Here is a 10,989-nt window from a genome sequence, read left to right as displayed (position 1 = left end):
GTTATAAAATGACGCTTCCTTTGCTTTCGTTCATTTCTTACTCTACTCTCGCACCGTGACGACTCGTTTGTTTGGGACCAAGCAGATAGCAGGTTAGTCTTTCAGTGGTAAGGCACACGAAAGCAGCTCGGATAAGCGCACCAGCCGCAGGATAGGTGAAGAAGCCACATCGCTATCGACCGGGAACTTTGCGTGAAATTCATCGCTATCAGAAGTCGACCGAATTGCTGATCCGCAAGCTACCTTTGCAGCTTTTGGATCGTGGAATTGCTCAGGACTTCAAAACCGACTTGCGCTTCCAAAGTTCCGCGGTTATGACGCTGCAGGAGGCTTATTCGAAGATACAAATTTGTGTGCTATCCATGCAAAACGCGTCACTTCATGCCCAAGGACATTCAGCTGGCCCGTCGAATCCAAGGAGAGGGTGCTATATTAGCTTAGCATATAATCAACGGCCCTTTTCAGGGCTCCAAATTTGATGGATTAGAGTTCAGAAAAGTTTTTTGCAGGCCAAACTGAAACGAGAATTTTCGTTTGGATGCCATACAGCATCGAGAAAATTCCGGAAAGATCTAATCGTTGCTGAAAAATAATCTGCCAGTTCCCTGGGAATTGAAGAATACATCCATGCGAAAGAGTTTATTTTAATGTTTTCTAATTATATGGCGAACACAGCGACCAAATACATTTGATTTCGTAATTTTTCAATCAAGTGTAATTAGCTGGAAAGCTTCTGAAGATTATTCTTTCCCATCAGTAGGATATTTTCGTATCCAATAATGGATGGATAACATGAAAAACGGAAAATGTTTCGTATCGCCAAAATTATATAATTTTCAATCGATTATTGCTCAGTCGCCGAAATTTTCATACTCAGAGAGTTCATTCTCCTCTAGTTTGCCTTCCAAATTGCCATCGTAAACCACACCTTCTCTCGATTCAATCACGCACGAAAAGCATACTGAAATAATATTCTGGTGGTGAAATCCATTCATTTTTCGTGAGGCGTCGTGCACAAATTACGTAACGCGATAAGGGGGGAGGGGTTAGATGTTGCGTTACTTTCTGTTTATTAGAGATAGGAAATTGCGTTACGAAAGGGGGGGGAGGTTCAAGATCCGGATTTTTGCGTTACGTAATTTGTGCACGACGCCTGAGGACATCGACAAGACAACATCGTTACTGAACGAGCTGAACGGCGAGGGATCGAGGTATTCATTACCTGGCTTGACCTGACCTGAAATGCAATCAGTTTGTTTTAACTGTGAGGGAGCGCAGAAAAGCCGATCGATCAGAAGGAGAAGAGAAGGTGACCAAGAGAGTATCAGCATCGAAATACACACACATACACGCGCGCAACTCTTTTCGTTTGCTGGTTATCAAGAGGAAACCTGGAAAGAAATGATCGTTGCTGAAAAATAATCTGCCAGTTCCCCTTGGAATTGAAAATTACATTCAAGCGAGTTTATTTTAATGTTTTCTATCCATATAATACTGCGACCACATACATTTGGTTTTGTGATTTATCAATCAAGTGCAGTTAACAGGAAAGCTTCTGAAGATTATTCTTCAGAACAAGGTTTTTTGTATCCAATATTGGATGCATAAAACCTTGAGTCTTCAAAGTAACACTCTCGTTTTTGAAGTCACCCAAATATTTATTTATTCATTCATTCAGGATGGATTTAGATTCAACTTCAAACAAATGATCTCTAAATCAACGATAGTCCTACGTCACCCTTGCGGTTATACCATAGATATAACCCACTTCTTGTTTTTCTTAGGCACCTAGGAAACTCTTGGTTCACAGCAATCCTTATGTTCACTAATGGTTGGTTTCTTCACCTCCGCTTAAGATTTAAGCGAGGCTTAACGGCAAGTTAAGCCTCGCTTAACTTTTTTCCCATTTCTTCACCTCCGCTTAACGGCTAAACCAGGGTTTAATAAAGCCTGGCTTAGGCTAAGCGTCGCTTATCTTAAGCGGTGGTCTATGACCGCTTAACGCCGTTAAGCGGTCGATTTTCAGTTTTTGCTTTTCTTCACTGTTGTGCTTTGGTAGTAGTAGCAGATATTTTTTCAGCCATTCAACTAGTATTAAAAACGATTTTATACAAAATGTCTTGTTATCGTAATTGTGTTTGGGATACATATTATTGGAGATTTTTAGATGATGATGAAGAAAATAGTGAACAATACGGCGAATTACTATTAGCACGTCGTCAATATAAAATGCGTGTTCGAATAAATATTGATAATTGGGACGATCTGGATTTCTTTATGAGATTTCGTCTTCAGAAGAGTACGGTCATGATGATACTGGATATCATACAACCTTCTTTAGAAATCGATGAGACAAGGTAGAAAATATAACCTGTATTGCAGCGTATCTGAAAGATATAATTCTTACATCCTTTGTATCTATGTTTTGCAGATCGCGTTATATTCAGCCATTAGTACAATTATTGGTGGCTCTTCGATTCTACGCACTAGGGTCGGTGCAGATAGCCGTCGCTGATTTTGCTGGTATTTGCATTTCTTCTGTGTGTCGTATCATTTGTCGTGTATCTTTTGCGTTAGCTCAATTACGGTCGCGGTTTATCAAGATGCCGAAAACGCAGCATGAACTACATGCAGCAAGTCGTGAGTTTTACTCAATCGCAAAATTTCCTCGAACAATTGCTTCAATTGATTGTACGCACGTCAAAATACAATCACCTGGTGGTGATCATGCCGAAAACTACAGAAATCGAAAATCATGGTTTTCGATAAACGTGCAAACAGTCAGCTCTGCAAATTTGAAAATTTTGAATATTGTCGCAAGGTGGCCTGGAGCATCCCACGACCAACACATCTTTAATAACTCTTCACTGAAGATGCAGCTTGAGCGAGGAGATTATGGACACTTTATAATCGTAGGCGATTCCGGGTATCGTAATACAAAATATCTGGCAACACCGTTTCTTAGATGTGAAACCGCAGCCGAAAATTTGTATAACGAAAGTCAAATCCGTACTCGTAATGTTGTGGAGCGATCATATGGTGTTTGGAAGCGACGATTTCCAGTACTTTCTTTGGGAATGCGTGTGATAATTTCTACAGTACAGCTAATAATTGTTGCATGTGCAGTGTTACATAATATAGCAATCGATGCCAAAGAGGAGGTTCCACCACCAGAGATAGAAGGATTTGAAGAAATGTTAGCTGCAACAGTGGTTCCGAACGCTTCAAACACAGAGATAAATGATGCAGGTTGTGTTCGCGATCACTTGGTTCAAAACTATTTTGCTCAACTGTAAAAGGATCTTACGTAAATAAAAGACTTGTGTTTATATTCATATACATCAAACTTTAATTGTTGTCATCATTTATTATTAGTAGGTATATACCTGATTCAGTCACTTATTGAACCAGAACTGTTCGTGGTTGTTTCCGTATTATTTCCGATGGAATTGTTCAACAATTTAATCCGAAGCGCATGCTCCTCCCTCATATGCTGATAACGAAGCTGCTCCATTTGTAGCTTTATTTTGTCGGTTTGAAGATTGATGTGAGCCGATTCCAATTCAGTTCTTCGTTTTTGGACATCGAGACGATGAACCTCCTCCATCATCTCTTCATTGCGTTCTAAAATTTTCTTTTTAAGGTCCTGCTCAATGGTCTTCTGGCGCTTCGATTTTGCCTGAAGGAGATTACTTTTCGGCCGTTTGAGCATAGCGGGGCTGTATTTGTCCCATGTATCACCAGATTTTGGGACAGAACTCGTACTTTTGCTGGGACTCGCTAGTTGATCTCGATCATCACCGGTTGATCCTTCAATGTGATCACTTTCGATCACTTTATCACATGCAACCTCATTGTTGATAGCAGATCTAGAATCGTCATCTAGATATTCAACCTCATAACCATCGCTCGTTGCTGCTTCCACTTCAGCATGAGGCTCTATCTGAGAATCTATCTCGGGCTCAATCAATGTTGTGGATTCTTTTGGCGCAGCAGCAACGGTTTCTTCATCATCATCATCGTCGCAAAGAGATTGAAGTCCATCGACAGACAACGCGATTACTTCTCGTAGCTCAGCCATCGCTTCTGATTTTGGCCGCCATTCTTCAGGGCCTCGACCGCCACCAGTGGCTCTACGCGATAATGTCTCCTTTGAAACCGCCTGACGGATGTTCTTTTTTATATTTTCATATTTCTTTTTGAGTACTGTCAGCGTTCTCACCTGTTATTTTTAAAAATATATTTGTATTGATAGAGCCATAACCCGATCATAAATATCATAATGCTTTGAATGCCCACGCATAATAACAGGGACAGTTTCGGCAGCCCAATATCAATGAGAGTTGAATCAAGTTGAATTAGTTTTAGATAACATCAATCCTACTTTGATTTGATCAGTAGTGTATCCAGGGGGAGGGGCTTAAGGTCAAAACCTCCCCCAGAGCCTAAAATTTTCATTTACATCCTCTTTTTAAAATTTGTTCGACACAAATCCTCCCTAGACCGAATTTCTGGCTACGCCACTGAACGATGAATAAAATCTGGTTTGCCGCGCTACCACTGTGTCACTCTGTCGCTGTCATTGTGCTTGGGCCTTAAAAAGGTCTGGCTCGCATTCGAAGTATATTCAAAATTTACAGATTGCTCAAACTAAAATCGTGCGTAACGAAGAAACGCAAATTTACTTGTGAATAGCACACGAAGTACTATTATACTTACCGTATTGAGGCAGCTCGTATTGAACTCTCTAGTGATTTCCTCCCACATGCGAACTTTAACGTCGCTGACCTTGCATTCAATTACGTCTTTTCTATTCAATGCTAATCTCAGCAGCAATTCTTCTTCCGCATCTGTGAAATTAATCGAGCGGACTCGCTTTTTGTCTCCGAGTTTCGGCGTCATTTTACTTTACCTTTTTGTTCAAAGTCCCAACGAGTTGTTAAAAACAGAAAAATAGATTCAATTCTTCTACTACTGACACTATCTCATAAGAGCCAAAGTCTTATTTATAAAAATGACTGTTTCCTGGTGTTATGTGTTGAGAAATATGTAATTCTCAAGGAAACATTCATCATTACTGTGAAAAGAAAAACACATGCTGTTGCATAGAATTGATGAGTAAAGTAAAAAAAAAACATAACAACATGGAAAATCCATGAAAATCATTTATTACATTTACGAAATTGGCCCTCATTAATGATCAATGTCGAATTTCTCGATTGCGTATCACATCAAAACAATCATCGTCGGCTTAAAGTGACAGGTCAAATGGAAAAATAGGGCGACCAAACGGGAAATATACCTAAGCGCGGCTTACGGTAAGCGAGCCTCTCAGATTGCTAAACCGGGGTGAAGAAATGTAATTTTTTAAGCCTCGCTTAAATGTGCGGCTTAACGTTAAGCGAGGCTTACCGTAAGCCAGGTTTAACGCGTTAAGCGGGGCAGGTGAAGAAAACGGCCCTAAGTTTGCTCACACTTTGCTCACATTATATATATATATATATATATATATATATATATATATATATATATATATATATATATATATATATATATATATATATATATATATATATATATATTGTCGTGGGTCAAGCGTAACAAAAAAATAATTTTATTTCTCTTTTATGAATCGATTACACGAAAGGTTAAACTAAGACTAAACTAGCGTGGCCCTGCAGACCTCTTTTATTAAATCTATTTTCATGGGTCAGCACATTCCGGCGTCGCGTCGTCAATGCTAACCATATCGCGTGTTGATGTGGTTTGATTATGCGCGTGGCACATCCGTTCTGCTACCGTCATCGATTTGCTTCGAGCTCGTTCAGCTCTAACCTGTTGCTAAGGTGGGTTGCATTGTGATTCGCCATAACGCGTATATATATATATATATATATATATATATATATATATATATATATATATATATATATATATATATATATATATATATATATATATATATATATATATATATATATATATATGTAGATAGATAGATAAATATAGAAAATTGTGCTTTCTTTCGTTTTTCAAAAAAGATCACGTCGATTTTAACAGATCACTTTTTCTAGTGATTGTGCAGGTCATTCCACAATACTTTCAAACTCTCATATTTAAGCAAAGATGTTGTTGAACCCTTTACAAAATTTTAAATATGGTCAAAATTATCATAAACATTACCATGACAGCCAAAATTAGTATGCAATAAATTTTCTTGTTTTTCCTTTGGTATTTCTCGGCTTTTTGTAGCTGCTTGTAACCGTCGATGATTTTTGTCTGGGTGGATTCAATGTTGTAGTCTATCCTGTCCAAAATTGTACCCTGCTCTTGCACCAATTGGGAGAGATCCTTGAATATCACGTTGAGATCAACTATAGAGCTTACGATTTTGGAAACTTCATGCTCTCGACTCTGAATCATTTTAGTATTGTCCGCCTCGATGAGCATTAGTTGTTTCTGGTTAATACTCATCCCCGTTGCTGGTAACTGAAAGTATTCATCAAGCCTGTCATCGTCGTTCTCATACTGGTTCCTCGGGGAAGATTCAACATTCATATTCAGAAAATTGTCGAAGGTGTCCACAGAGTTGTTACCAATAGTATCTATATTGGTAGAAATGTTCTCGAATAACGCCTTGGATTTTTCTTCGATATTGTTGTGATCACTGTTGTATATCATCTGGCTCTGTTGAAATTTTTCTGTCTCCTTTTGCAGAGCCATCAATAGATACTTTTCAATGTTCTGTAACAGGATACATTCCAGGCGGTTTTGATCTAGGAGGTGTATATTCTATTCATCATCAAAGTACGTATAGATAAGTTAAAACTATATCTTACTTTTAGCACATGACTTAATACATTTTATGTGACTATGACAGTTTGTTATTTGCTTTGATATATCTTTGGCGTAATTTTGAACCTTCAAAAAAATGAAAAGGAAATAAAACAAATGTGTGTATTATCATGAAAACTAGACCAAATATCATTTACCCTTAATTCATTGTCACGATTTTCGCTCAAAACAGACCAAGCTGTAGTATCTTGAATTTGCAAGAGATCATCAATTCGTGTTTTGATTCTGGAAAAAAAGAAATATATTTTCTAATACAGTATGAATATTTTCCACAACTTTGAAAAATAGTTCGAAAACTGTTTTAACTTTCCAAACCATATCAACTAATCTACGTTGATATAATTATATACATAATCATAGAATAGTTTTCAGATTTGTCGATAGTTAACACACAAACAGTGCACAAAAACACATTTGTACAATGTTTGAAAATAGAGTTGTAGACTTTCCGAGATTTTAGAGACAGCTATAGAATTTAATCGATGAAAATCTTTTTCATAGCTGGCAGTATTCAAAACACGGTTCATTGGTTCATTCAGAACACGAATAAGTAAGAAAAGTTCCCTGATGTCGCTTTCTGGACACTGTTCTAGTTCAACAATACGCACTTTGATAAAAGGTAGTGAATTTCATCATATTTGCCTATCCAATTTGGTTGCAAAGTGGCATCAAGGCCTCCCGGGATTCTTTTATCTAGAAGAGCTACATTGTCAGCGTTTCTCTGAAATAAAAGAAGTTCTTATATTGTTGATATCACTACATTTCATACGATTTGTAGTTCTATATGCACACTTGTATACTTACGGATTCTGAATAAATATTCTTACTGTATAAAACATTATTTCGAAGCATGAAAAACAATTCCGTCAAATTTCGTTGTGACATATTGTGGAAATCTATTCAGCCAGCTTCTGGTTACAATTTTCGCAAAAACAATATACTTTTTCCTAAAATTCCTTTGTTTTGGTACGATGGAGTTTGATGATATCAATTTGTTAATTAAATAACGCGTAACTTTTGAAAACGTCCTAAGTAACAAATGTAAACAAATCGAGTTAATGGATGCACACTATTAGTTATCAATCATGTAATGCATTGAGAAATCAATCGTTCAAGTATCTATCCTTTTCACCTTTTTATCGCCGATACAAAAAATGACCAATGTACAGATTCGAATTTTAAGCACTCGACTGTTACTTCGGACACCACTTTCCTCTGACGCTCGATACATCCGAAGTAACAAAGCAACCAATACAACACGAAATCGCACTTCGGTCATTTTGAGTTTTTGTTATTTTCGGGTATTGATATCGTTTTTAGTTCAATTCAACGAGTTATAACAATAATGATCTGCTTTTAGCACGAAGTGCAAGTATTTGGATCGTTGTTTAGTAGTTATTTTCAGATTCTCATCGTGCAACGTTATTTGTTCAATGTACAAAGCGGGCAGTCAAAACGTCCAATGTAACATTTTTCGCTCGAAGGCTTGAATTTCTAACTAAAATCACATGACAACAGTTACGATTGGTTTTTCAGAGTTATTATTGACTGTTAGTGGTAAAAGTAGTGATAAAGATCGATTCCTTTTGAAACAATTCGCGGAACAATATTCCGATCTTCAACTCCGTTTTTCTCGAGTTGATGTGAATGTTACATAGGACCTTTTCAAAAGCTACGCGAGATTTGTCTCATATTAATCAAGGCGCCTAGAAGTATATACTAAGGTGGGCCAACTTGCTAAAACCACTCTTCAGCCATCTTGGAAGTCTACTGTGTTTTGTTGACGTAGGACTACGTCTAACCGGAAGATATAGGGGGTGAAATGGAAATCTAGGCACTGAACAAGTAGGAAAAAATGCAAGATTTGGAACGCTTATAACTCGAGTATTTCTCAATAGATCGCAAAGGTTTTTGCATCAATTGATAGGAAATATATCTACGCATCTATCATAACGAATAACATTTCATTTTTCTTGAGATAAATAATTGAATAATTGTGAAAATATCAAGCATTGTCAAAATGCACTATGTGCCCATTTTTGATTGGTCCATTTTGTGCTCCTCAAATCGTACCGACCAAAACGGGCAACCAGAGCAGCAGCGAAATAGAATGAAGCAAGATTGGAAAGGAAAAAGAAAAAAATGAACGAAACATTGGTCGCAGTCTCACACATGCGTAATTCTCGAGCCAGCCACTCAGCTTAAAAATCCCCGCTCCGCTGCCGTAACGATCATTCTCATTCAAACCGTACACCACATCGGTTCGCATCACAACACATCAACAAACCAACCCAAGCAGCCATGTCTGGACATGGTAAAGGAGGAAAAGTGAAGGGAAAGGCAAAATCCCGCTCGAACCGTGTTGATCTGGAGATCCCCGCAAGGGTAGCTAGGCCGAGCGCGTTAGTACCAGTGCAGCAGTCCACCTAGCCGGCATTATATAGTTTCGGCCGCCGAAGTGATCGAGTTTGCTGGCAAAGCTGCTCGCGACGATAAGAAAACCCGCATTCGGAACAGAACACATTCGGTTCGGTGGACATCAAGACAACAGGCAGTTGCAGCGAGTGGCGAGTGGCAAACGCAATCGCAAAACGGCATCAGGTAGCAGAAGAAAAAAATTTGTTCTTTATACAAACTGCTTTGGTGGCAAATCCAGAACAAGGCGGCATCGAGGGCGTTCGAAATGGTTTTTTTCAAAACCACGAGTACTAAGTTTTCTAAATTGGAACCATTCCATAAAACAAGGCGCTTTTCACGGCCATTAAACTTTCCAAAAAAGAGTTTAGGAAATACAGTTCAATGCTTTCTAAAACATTATCCAAAATAATAATAAAACACAAATTGATTTTTTCATAATTTGTTTGCCAGGTATATGATGAGTATGTGAATTTGGCAGTTGTTCTGAGCTTATTGATTTTCACCAATTCTAAATTGCAACTAGATTGAAAGTACAGTAATTTACACTTATCTCGACATTTAGCTAAATGGACGGACTAAATATGTCGTATATTTAGTTGGAAATTTTTGTAAACATAGAGTTCGGGGTCCAAATTATGACCCCACATTGAAAGTTGACACTGTACCACTTGTCATCGCAAATGTTCAATTACAGGTTAAAATTACCTCCAATCCGATACTGAGTGGTGGTAATGCGACGTGCCATTGAATGTAATTTACTGTAAAATATGTCACATACTGGATGGGAAGGACCCTTTTTAGTCTGCATGTGAATCCAACGAGCGAACAAATCGTAGTGAATGTATTTTTTTTGCCATCGCTCCATTTTAACGCTCATTCGTTCGTCTCGTTGGACTCGCCCCTCTGGCTGAGTCTGCCGATTTGTCTCTATCCTGTGAGTGTGTACCGCTAGAGTATAAAACACGCGGACCCCAAAAAAATATTTTATTTTCTTTCAAACCGTAAACCCGTGTGGTTGTACGGCATCGGCATCGTGGACGTAACAAAGGAGGACAAGTTAAGGGAAAGGCAAAGTCTCACTCGAACCGTGCAGGTCTCCAGTTCCCTGTTGGTCGCATTCACTGATTGCTCCGCAAGGATAACTAGGCCGAACGGATTGATGCCGGAGCACCAATATACCTAACAGCGATTATAGAGTTTCGGCCGTCGGAGTGCTCGAGTTGGCTTGCAAAACTGCTCACGACAATCAGAAAACCCGCATCAAGAACAGAGCAGCTTCGGTTCGGCGCTCATCAAGGCAACAATTAGTTTCAGTGAGTGGCAAAGTGCTTCTCCGGCACGTCGTCACAAGCTTCAACATGTCACAAGCTGGATGGGAAGAAATTTTCCAACTGTGAAAGCTGTGGCGAGTGGCAAACGCAATAGCTAAACAGGAAGGTTTAACCGAACAAGATGGGAATATCGAGTGATAACAAAAACACAACACCAAAGGTTCTTTTCAGAACCATCAACATATTCATAAAGAGTAAACAGTAAACTAATCCATTTTTCAGGTAGATAGGTAGGTATTCACGTAGGAGAAGAAAATAAAACAATATATTTAAAATATATATTTAACAAAAGCTGTCCCCTTTGTATAGTCCTACGTCACTCCGGTTATGTCCCCGACATTACCCATCCGTCTTTTTGTAAACAAAACACAATACGCTATTGCCG

At 38.5% G+C, this 10,989-nt stretch overlaps 2 protein-coding genes across 3 annotated transcripts; both read right to left on the bottom strand.

Moving 5' to 3' along the window:
* Positions 1 to 3,371: 3,371 nt before the first annotated feature.
* Positions 3,372 to 4,757, bottom strand: LOC129771357 (uncharacterized). Its single transcript, XM_055774913.1, has 2 exons — positions 4,720 to 4,757; positions 3,372 to 4,222 (listed from the first exon to the last, which is right to left on the bottom strand). Exon 2 carries the CDS (start codon positions 4,079 to 4,081, stop codon positions 3,392 to 3,394), a length of 690 nt encoding a protein of 229 aa, XP_055630888.1. The 5' UTR covers positions 4,082 to 4,222; positions 4,720 to 4,757; the 3' UTR covers positions 3,372 to 3,391.
* A 1,294-nt stretch (positions 4,758 to 6,051) lies between these two features.
* Positions 6,052 to 8,478, bottom strand: LOC129777386 (syntaxin-16). 2 transcript variants are annotated; one of them, XM_055783631.1, is made up of 6 exons: positions 7,988 to 8,478; positions 7,660 to 7,883; positions 7,464 to 7,576; positions 6,993 to 7,080; positions 6,840 to 6,921; positions 6,052 to 6,776 (listed from the first exon to the last, which is right to left on the bottom strand). In XM_055783631.1, the coding sequence occupies exons 2-6, from the start codon at positions 7,738 to 7,740 to the stop codon at positions 6,142 to 6,144; spliced, it is 999 nt and encodes a 332-aa protein (XP_055639606.1). In that variant the 5' UTR covers positions 7,741 to 7,883; positions 7,988 to 8,478; the 3' UTR covers positions 6,052 to 6,141. The 2 variants fall into 2 exon arrangements, with proteins under 2 accessions (XP_055639606.1, XP_055639614.1); XM_055783639.1 differs by having other exon boundaries at positions 7,660 to 8,478.
* Between the last annotated feature and the right edge of the window lie 2,511 nt (positions 8,479 to 10,989).

This window comes from Toxorhynchites rutilus, chromosome 1 (genome assembly GCF_029784135.1).
Source record: "Toxorhynchites rutilus septentrionalis strain SRP chromosome 1, ASM2978413v1, whole genome shotgun sequence".
NCBI classification, from domain to species: domain Eukaryota; kingdom Metazoa; phylum Arthropoda; class Insecta; order Diptera; family Culicidae; genus Toxorhynchites; species Toxorhynchites rutilus.
Note: the sequence above shows the minus strand (reverse complement) of the source record. Positions and strands in the feature narration are given on the sequence as shown.

What these genes read in the sequence shown, in the direction of transcription:
- LOC129771357 (XM_055774913.1), bottom strand. Translation starts at nt 4,081, where the DNA reads ATGGCTGAGCTACGAGAAGTAATCGCGTTGTCTGTCGATGGACTTCAA.
- LOC129777386 (XM_055783639.1), bottom strand. Translation starts at nt 7,740, where the DNA reads ATGTCACAACGAAATTTGACGGAATTGTTTTTCATGCTTCGAAATAAT. An exon ending in ATTCACTACCTTTTATCAAA is followed by an intron (nt 7,081 to 7,463) that starts GTGCGTATTGTT and finishes CTTTTTTTCCAG; the next exon opens with AATCAAAACACGAATTGATG. An exon ending in TATTAAGTCATGTGCTAAAA is followed by an intron (nt 6,777 to 6,839) that starts GTAAGATATAGT and finishes TACACCTCCTAG; the next exon opens with ATCAAAACCGCCTGGAATGT.